This window comes from Carassius carassius, chromosome 25 (genome assembly GCF_963082965.1).
Source record: "Carassius carassius chromosome 25, fCarCar2.1, whole genome shotgun sequence".
NCBI classification, from domain to species: Eukaryota; Metazoa; Chordata; class Actinopteri; order Cypriniformes; family Cyprinidae; genus Carassius; species Carassius carassius.
In genome coordinates, this window is record NC_081779.1 from 29,413,358 (window position 1) to 29,423,110 (window position 9,753).

At 37.3% G+C, this 9,753-nt stretch overlaps 1 protein-coding gene across 1 annotated transcript in view; it reads left to right on the plus strand.

Annotated features, from left to right (window-relative positions):
* LOC132104545 (retinoic acid receptor beta-like) overlaps window positions 1–9,312 on the plus strand; it is a 133,982-nt gene extending 124,670 nt beyond the window's left edge. Inside the window, exons 6-8 of the mRNA XM_059510106.1 lie at window positions 4,456–4,660; window positions 7,899–8,057; window positions 8,961–9,312. Of these exons, the coding sequence (XP_059366089.1) occupies window positions 4,456–4,660; window positions 7,899–8,057; window positions 8,961–9,175 (579 nt within the window). The 3' untranslated portion in view covers window positions 9,176–9,312. The remainder of the gene's footprint in view (window positions 1–4,455; window positions 4,661–7,898; window positions 8,058–8,960) is intronic.
* Window positions 9,313–9,753: the final 441 nt, after the last annotated feature.

Sequence of the window (9,753 nt, forward strand, 5' to 3'; positions counted from 1 at the left end):
AATTAACTGACTTCTGTGACGTGAAGCAGATAATCGACGGTCGATTTAGCTAGTCTTTCTGCTTCCTGACCTGGGCCCCAGTTAGTCAAGTACACACTCTAAGACTGTGTGCAATATTTCTGCAGAGAAGATCGGCACCACCCCCAGGAGGGATGAAGACCATCTCTTTTCAACAGGTCAGGTCTGCCCCAAAAACTTGTCTATTGTCTATTGTCTAAACCTAAGTTATTCTGCGGGCACCAATTCATCAAGCCATTAAGTGATGATATATGTCTCATCACCAAGGTAAGCAAGGAGGGGACCAGAGCATATTACAGTGTCTGACATTATGCTTGCAAGTTCATATACCTTTTTAATGTAATTTTTTGTGTCTCTGGACCCTTAGTGAGTTTGTTGTCACTGATTGTGTTTTAAGTTTAGTTTGAATGAATTAGTAATGTCAGTCTGTTTTGATGATTCAATTGTTCTCCATGAGGTTAATTAATTAGTGAATTGTACAATTTGAGCTCAGATCATTTGTTTCTCATATTTGTTGATGTAGTGTTTCAGTAGTTCAGTCACTGATGTCTAAAGTTTCACATCTGCTCGTGTTTTATCCTGTAATAACATGATGTGCAGTAGTATTTCAGCCTGAAGCTCTTGTTTTCTCAGTAAACTGCCATGGTTACACTATACTTTGTTTTTCACTGTGTAGAGTTCCAGACATTTCTTTGTTTGTTGTTTGTGTGAGAGCTGAGTTGTATTTATTGCAGTAATGAGACAAAAAGAGCGTGGTTGACACTCTGTGTTGAGATAATAGAGAAAACAAGAGAGAGAGAAAATAGACAAACAACTGAGTGAAATACCTTCATCTAACACACACAATTAGTCTCCACATGTGTGATGGAAAACAGGATTTTCTTGATTCTTTAAAATATGAGTTTGAAAGGGGGAAAACATACTGCTTGCATACACTGCAGTTTTACTATCTTTATTTCACACAATACATTGCAACTCCTATACAACAACTTACTGTAAATAATTTCTACTGAATATTTAATGTACTTATTTATTTATGTATTTATTTGATAAGTAGCCATTTAATAATTGTTGACAAAATGAAAAAACAGAACAAATATCTGTTTGTTATATAAATATTGTTACATAAATGAAGCCCTACATGTGGAAAGAGGGTAGAAATTGTTTTTAATACCAAAAGTATTGCTGTTTTTGGTGCATAAAACCTTGACATCAGTAAAAAACAAACTTATATAGTATGACCATTTTAAAGACAGTAAAGTCTTAAACTTTGTCTGTCTGTCTGTCTTGTCTGTCTGTCTGTCTGTCTGTCTCCAAGACACACACCATTTTCAGCTCCAAAGGTCAGAGTGTGTGTCCTGTGTTAGCAACTCACCGTTTGAAAAAGCGGGAAGTCGTGGCCTAATGGTTAGAGAGTCGGACTCCCAATCGAAAGGTTGTGAGTTCGAGTCCCGGGCCGGCAGGAATTGTGGGTGGGGGGAGTGCATGTACAGTTCTCTCTCCACCTTCAATACCACGACTTAGGTGCCCTTGAGCAAGGCATCGAACCCCCAACTGCTCCCCGGGCGCCGCAGCATAAATGGCTGCCCACTGCTCCGGGTGTGTGCTCACAGTGTGTGTGTGTGTGTTCACTGCTCTGTGTGTGTGCATTTCCGATGGGTTAAATGCAGAGCACAAATTCTGAGTATGGGTCACCATACTTGGCTGAATGTCACGTCACTTTCGTTTGTGTTGCATTTTACTCTGTGAGTGTGCGTTTGTGTAGTGTATAGAGAGAGAGCAGGCCTGCTGTCAGCAGCAGTCATGTTTTATTCTGTTTCATCTTCTTGACAATACCGCCAATCACTGTCAGCAAGCCACAGTTTGTACTGTAGAACCATACACACACACACACACACACACACACCTACCATATACAGTACACTCCTATTATACATATACACACGCAGAAGTAAATTGTATTTGCTCGGGTGTTGTTATTTTACAGCTGAGGTGATTTTATAGAGTTCACAGTTATGTTTCTTATAACTATCAACTTTGTCAAGTGTTTCTCTTTGACTTTTACAGACTTTTGACATTGTAGTTAAATACACAATGGAAGATGCACTCTATATTTTATAATAGATTGAGTAAATTAACCCTTTCACGCATGAATTATGATAACCTCAGTCAGGATTTTTTTCCTGTGTTTTTATTGCTCTTAGGGCATGAAAAACAAGAATTGATTTTTATTTTATTTTTTTACAAATTTTTCAAAGAGATCTTCAGATGTCCACTTGAGTGGACAGCATGCGGTTGGTTTAAACTGAAGATATACTGTATTCAATATAAGACAATAATCAAACAGATAAAGTATGTGAATTTAACAAACTAATCAATGCAATTATATAAAATAATGTGAAAACTATAAAATATATGCAAAAAATATAAATGCAAAATATTGCAATGGCTTCATACAACTTCATACAAGTTGCACTTCGCGTATCTATGATATCAGAACATGAGGACATGATTCCATCAGAATTTTCTACAGCCTGTCAAGGTACAACTGTGGAAACCACTCAGGGAGCCTCCAGTGCACCAGAGTATGGAGATTTACCCTCATTAGCTGATAATTATGATTATGTTCAAGATGGACATGCACATTTCTATCATAGCCCTCCTCTGAGAAAACCTAGCGATACGTTTTTTCAATCTCATCTGAAATGATCAGTGTCGGGGGTAACGCATTACAAGTAACATGCATAACCCATTCAGATTACTTTTTTGATGTTACAAGTAAAGTAATGTGTTACAAGTAACATGCATTACCTAATCAGATTACTTTTTGATCTAACAAGTAATTAACTACAAGTAATGTGCATTACCTAATCAGATTACCTTTTGATGTAACGAGTAAAGAAACGCATTACAAGTAACATGCATTATGTAATCAGATTACTTTTTGATGTTATGAGTAAAAAAACGCATTACAATAATGCACATTACATAATCAGATTACTTTTTGATGTAACGAGTAAAGAAACGCATTACAAGTAACATGCATTATGTAATCAGATTACTTTTTGATGTTATTAGTAAAAAACGCATTACAATAACATGCATTATAAAATCAGATTACTTTTTGATCTAACAAGTAAAGTAATGCATTACAAGTGTCATACATTATGTAATCACATGACTTTTTTCGATGTCAATGAAAATTACATTCTAATAATACAAATACATTTATTTACAGTAGAAAAAGTCAATGCATATTAAGTTTTTAAGTTTTAAATTTCAAAAACAATATTCACATTATAATTATGAATTGTAGCTGAAATATAGCCATTGCATGCATGACGTCCACTACAGTGGACATGTGATTAATCAGAGTTTTCTCTCAATCTAAAATCAAAACTTGGAAAATTTTACTGTGATATGACTCATTAGATATTGCTTTATGCTGCAATATTTTTTTTTACCTACAAGAGTCTCCTAGGATAGAAGGAATGGGTGGATATTCTGGAGCAACTTGGCATGTCTGACTGACCCTTGGCCATCTTGGTTTGGAGGGGGAAAAAATCGAAACACAAAGGCTTGCCACTTGGTTGCAATTTATAGGATGATGCACCAGGGTCCAATGAAGAGATTGATGTGCAACTTTGCCATAAAAACCCGTGCAAATTCAAGAAAATGCTTTTTTTAATAGCTGTCCACTGTAGTGACCACTATGCGTGAAAGGGTTAAATAAAATTTGGATGTAATATTCACTGTAGATGTATGTCCTCTGGATATAAATGTAGGTCCGAAGCATGGCATCAGCATTTTCATCTGACTTTTTTTTTCTTTGGGTCCAGATTTCTGCAGTGAGTGGACGTAAAAAAGGGAAAAATTTCCATTTATGCCACGCTACAAGCAAGCAGTATACCATTGGCTATTAGCCACCATTGGCTATTTTCCTATGCAAATGCTTTTCATTTGAATATAGTTTGGAGCACAAGATTTGGCATAAAATACAGAAAAAAAAACAGGTTGCATCTAAAAGTTCAAAATGCACTGCAAATAGTTTGTTGAACTTTATGCTGCTGCAAGGTCTCCAAAATGTCATTTATCTGTGGTGTGCCTTATGAAAATACAATTAAATATTTAAAGCACATTATATACGGAGATGTGTATTACCATTCAGCCTAAAAATTATACGATTTTTGGGCTATTTTGCCCTGCCGAGATCTCATTTGTGATTTTTATTTCCAGCGACCATTGCTTTTCATTACAAACATTTCTGTCTGTTATACTCATGTGCATACACTTTCAGCTCCCATGGTCTCAGAAAGGTGATGCTCATCTTGGGTCAGTTTCCTCCAAATTATTTGGCAGGCATGTCATACAGAGAAGTGAAGCTGACCTATAATAGGCAGTCTTAATTCATATAGTAATTTGATGCTTACTCTCTAGATACTGCGTATCTGCACACGTTATACGCCTGACCAGGACACAATGACGTTCTCTGATGGTCTCACGCTGAACCGCACACAGATGCACAACGCTGGCTTCGGCCCGCTAACAGACCTGGTGTTCACCTTCGCCAACCAGCTCCTGCCCATCGAGATGGACGACACGGAGACAGGACTGCTGTCCGCCATCTGCCTCATTTCCGGAGGTGGGCGGCACCTGAACACACACTAGAACAGTGGTTGGCAACATTCTTGTCATCATGTGCTGTTTTTAATTTAATTTAATCACTTAATCACTGTGCTCCCACTGTTCCAAAGTCATTAAAGTTTGTTTCCAGGTTTAGAATTGAATAACAGGGGCTATATTCACAAAACATTTTTTCTCACTACTGAGAATTCTCCCGAATAGCAGTAAAAGTTCTTAGGTTAGAAAAAAAACATCTTCACGAAGCTGCTGAGATCAACTTATACTAATGAATGGGGAGAAATCTTAAGCTATGTGAAAGGGGTTGAGCTTGTTTCTATGGATGATACCAACAAGCTTACTGACACACAGTCACAGCCACTGGCTCATTTCGGAGGCTGGGTCTTATTTAAGAAAAGTAACCATAATATAATTGACTGTTATTCCTTGTGAGGTTTAAAATACTATAATTTATTTTTTACTTTGCAATTTAATGGTTACTTTTCTTAAATGAGACTTCCCCAATGACATATACAGCCTTAAAATGTGACCTCTAGAGGATGCAGACTTCTAAATGAGACACAGCAAGTGACTGGCTGATAGGGGATGAGTCTCTGTCAGTGATTTAATTTATAGAAATATTGAAGAAGGAGGTTTCATGTTGCCATATTGAAGTAAATATTTAAAAATACAAATGTAGGCTAAGTATCAGTCATTTAAATCAAAGTATATATGTTCATAATTGTTAGCCTCTTACATGTCTGAATCTCGTAAAGAATAAGCAGATATGCATATAAGCAGCCTTTAATTTACAGAATAGAATAATAATGGCTTGTAGTAAGAAGTTGTGCAAATGTAAAAGAAAACCAAACTGGAGACAAGATCAACTGTTACTTCTTGCCCAACTTGTTCATGAAAAGAAGGCCATAAATTATGTGATTAAGGAATTACTGTAAAATGTTTACACTCCAGGCAGATTGTGGGCAACAGTTATTTTAGGATTGTTTGTGATTTGGTCTTGTTTGTGATTCCCTTAGTGACTAAGGAGTGTTTTTAAAAACCCATTAAAAACCCATTAGTTTTCACAGATGTAGGAGCTGGTTTTAGCACTAAAACACTTTGTGAAATACTCTTGGAGCAAACATTTAGGATTCCTAGGACTAACACCCTTTCTTTTAAGTTTCTCCTAAACTGGCAAGTTAGGAGCTACTTTTAGCCTTAAGATGCTTTGTGAAAACGGCCCCAGATTTCCAATGTGACCTTACAAAACCCCATTGTATGTATGTTGTACATCACAGTCATTGTGATTTGAGAAATGTACTGTTTTGAATATTTATGTGACTTTTGTGAGTTTAGTTGGTGGAATCTACTTTTGTATCAAATCTCTGCCAGAAATTATAGTGGATAGCTTTACACGTGTATCTTTTTCTGCCATGCAGCAAACAGCCCTTTTTGCGTTAACTTACATTCTTCCAGAACAGTAGCTGTTTGCCTTATTAGAAGTCAATGTGTCATCAGAATGATTTTGAAACTTCAAGTAAAAAATAAATAAATACACACAGTTGCTTTAAGAGCAGCAAATATGGCAGAACAGACTGAGCTGTCATTAACTAAATCTCACATCTGCAAAACTGGCTTAAAGGGTTAGTTCAGCCAAAAATCTAAATTATGTCATTAATAACTCACCCTCATGTCGTTCCAAACCAGTAAGACCTCCGTTCATCTTCGGAACACAGTTTAAGATATTTTAGATTTAGTCCGAGAGCTCTCAGTCCCGGCTCTCAGAAATGGTTCATACCGTTTACTGTCCATGTCCAGAAAGGTAAGAAAAACATCATCAAAGTAGTCCATGTGACATCAGAGGGTCAGTTAGAATATTTTGAAGCATCGAAAATACATTTTGGTCCAAAAATAGCGAAAAAACGACGACTTTATTCAGCATTGTCTTCTCTGTTGTCTGTTGTAAGACAGTTCAAAACAAAGCAGTTTGTGATATCCGGTTCGTGAACGAATCATTCGATGTAACCGGATCTTCTTGAACCAGTTCACCAAATTGAACTGAATCATTTTAAATGGTTCGCGTCTCCAATACGCATTAATCCACAAATGACTTAAGCTGTTAACTTTTTTAATGTGGCTGACACTATTTTTCCCTCCTATTTTTTCAAAATGTATTTTCGATGCTTCAAAAAATAACTAACTGTAATAACTCTAACTGACCCTCTGATGTCACATGGACTACTTTGATGATGTTTTTCTTACCTTTCTGGACATGGACAGTAGACCGTACACACAGTTTCAATGGAGGGACTGAGAGCTCTCGGACTAAATCTAAAATATCTTAAACTGTGTTCTGAAGATGAACGGAGGTCTTACGGGTTTGGAACGACATGAGGGTGAGTTATTAATGACATAACTTAGATTTTTGGGTGAACTAACCCTGTAATTTATGTGATTCACAATGGAAGCAAGGCTCTCCTGCCTTGATCTGCAGTCTGCTTTCAGCGAGTCATAATGCACCTTGGTTGTGTGTAACTGTTAGTACACAGTACTAACATAGGTTGCTAAGCCCTGCATTAGAAGCACTAGTACAGGGGGGTCCAATCCTGCTCCTGGAGGGCCACTGTTCTGTAGAAATTGGTTTCAACCTCATTTAAACACAGCAGAACCCAATGAGCAAGGACTTACTTAGTATGCCTGCACTAGAATCATCCAGGCAGTTGTTTTGAGGCAAGCTGGAGCTACGATTTGCAAGACTGTGGCCCTCCAGGGCCAGGTTTGGACACCCCTGCACTACTACAAACATCTGTCAGCTAGTGTGAATGAAAAACACAAGTGACATTAACAGAGCTTTTTTTTTTATATATAATAATAATATTTTTTTGTTTGTTTATTGCTGCATTGTTCATGGACATAAAAGACACATTTTAGTTTAGATGCAACAGCAAAAGTTTTAACTTCTAATGTAATTGTAGTTTGGAAAAACCCAGATAACCTACTACTTGGTTTGCAAAATGCATGGAGATATACTGATATTGAATATCTTACATACTGCATACTATTTCAAAAACTAGAACTAGCGCAGAATGTGAACGCATCCAGTGACTTCGGTGGTCGTGGGAGCTACTTCATCATTAAGAACGGCACATTTACAGGGTTCATATTCTGTTCAACAGCACTCTGAGGAATGGAATGTTTGTGAAATCTTATTAATTTATAATGTCTCTGATCATATGCTGCGTCTCTGGCTGTCTCTCTAGATCGACAGGATTTGGAAGAGCCTTCAAAAGTAGACCAACTCCAGGAACCCCTGCTAGAGGCTCTGAAAATCTACGTGCGAAAGCGCAGACCCAGCAAACCACACATGTTCCCCAAGACCCTCATGAAGATCACAGACCTGCGCAGTATCAGTGCTAAAGGTCAGCATGAACGCTGGGGCGTACTAGTGAAACTTCAGGATTTTCAGTGATGCTGAACTTTCAAAGTACCATAACTAGCATAGTCATTATGAAACAGCATCCCTTGAATCCCTCGATGCGTTTTATAAAATATAGTTCATGGCTGATAAAAACTGAGGTAAATGTCTGATTCTTAATCTTGGACTCGCAGTCCTAAATATGTGGTCTTGTATGTAGTTGTTTCTAACCCTAAAGCACTATATAATTTAAATCCTTTCACAGTTAGTTTGTAATCAATTTACTTATATGCTTTGGAGTGCCTTGCAACAATATAATAATTAAAATTATAATGGGTAATATTTTTAATAATAAAAAAAGTAGCAAGTAGCAGTTATATTTCCAATCTAATTTGTGCTAACCATGTTACATCCAAAAGTTTTTTCTTTGTGCTAAAGACTGTTGTTGTTTTTTTCAGTGACAGTTATTTTGTCATTATTTTATAATTCTAATTATTATTAGTTGGAGCGAATATAAGTAAACATAATTAATTAACGATAAAGACTTTGAGAAGCTGTGTTTCATTTCAAAATCTTCGCCCTCCAGAGTCATTGAGGATAATTCATTTCTGAATATTAGCCTTTATAAAATTAATCATTATTTCTTCCAAAGCTCCTTTCTTATTACTTATTGTAATTTCTTTCTTGCCTTGGAATGTAATGTCTCAAAGAGACAGCCTCGTTTGACTTCTACTTGCCATAATTTTTTTAACCAGTATTAAAATATCACTGTAAAACAGGGTTCAACACAAAGTGCAGGGATTCCATGTAAATGCATGATAGAGAATGATATTTACATTTTTCAAAAAGAGGTACAAGAGATGCTTAGAGCAAAATAGATGGAGCTTACATTGACTGTTTACTGCAGGTGCAGAGCGAGTGATCTCTCTGAAGATGGAGATCCCTGGATCAATGCCTCCCCTCATCAAGGAGATGCTGGAGAACTCGGAGGGTCAGGACGGACAGAGCTCCTCAGAGAGGAGCGGCACGGGCAAAAACAGCAGCAGCTTAACAGAGCCCCAACCCTCGGCCCACTCCCCGGAGCCCACGGATGGGGCCACTTCCTCCAGCGAGGAGCCCTAGAGCATGAAACCTCAGACTGTGATACGTTGCTTTCGACCTTACTGGTAGACTGGAGGCCTATCTCTCCAGTGTGTTGGATTTCTGGTCGATTTTCGCCCGTTTCCTGCTTTAAGGACAGATTACGGCTGGTGTATAATCAAAACATCTTGGAAGAATAAAGTCCTACAGTATCACTGAATCACACATAGCCTGAATCAGACGCCCACCTGTGACAGATGTGAAGCTCCTCAGGTCTCCTGTATGGATTCTTCATGTGCATGAAGAGCTGTTACTTTTTATTAATTGCTTTTCACACTCATTCAGCCTGATGCAATCATTGTACATATTGTATGTTTCTGTGATGCATTTGTTGGTGCTTTTTACAGTCTAACATGCTCACTTAAAAGCTGAAGTCCTTTAAAATACACTTACATAGAATGTTTTTGCATATAGACGGTATGGAACTGTAATATTTTACATGGGTTTGTATATTTACAATTGTTTTTAATTTTTTTCATCAATCTCTATGTGGACTTGTGTGTCATATGGTTCTGGTGAACTCATATACACACTAATAGTGCACTCTATCAGTAAACATG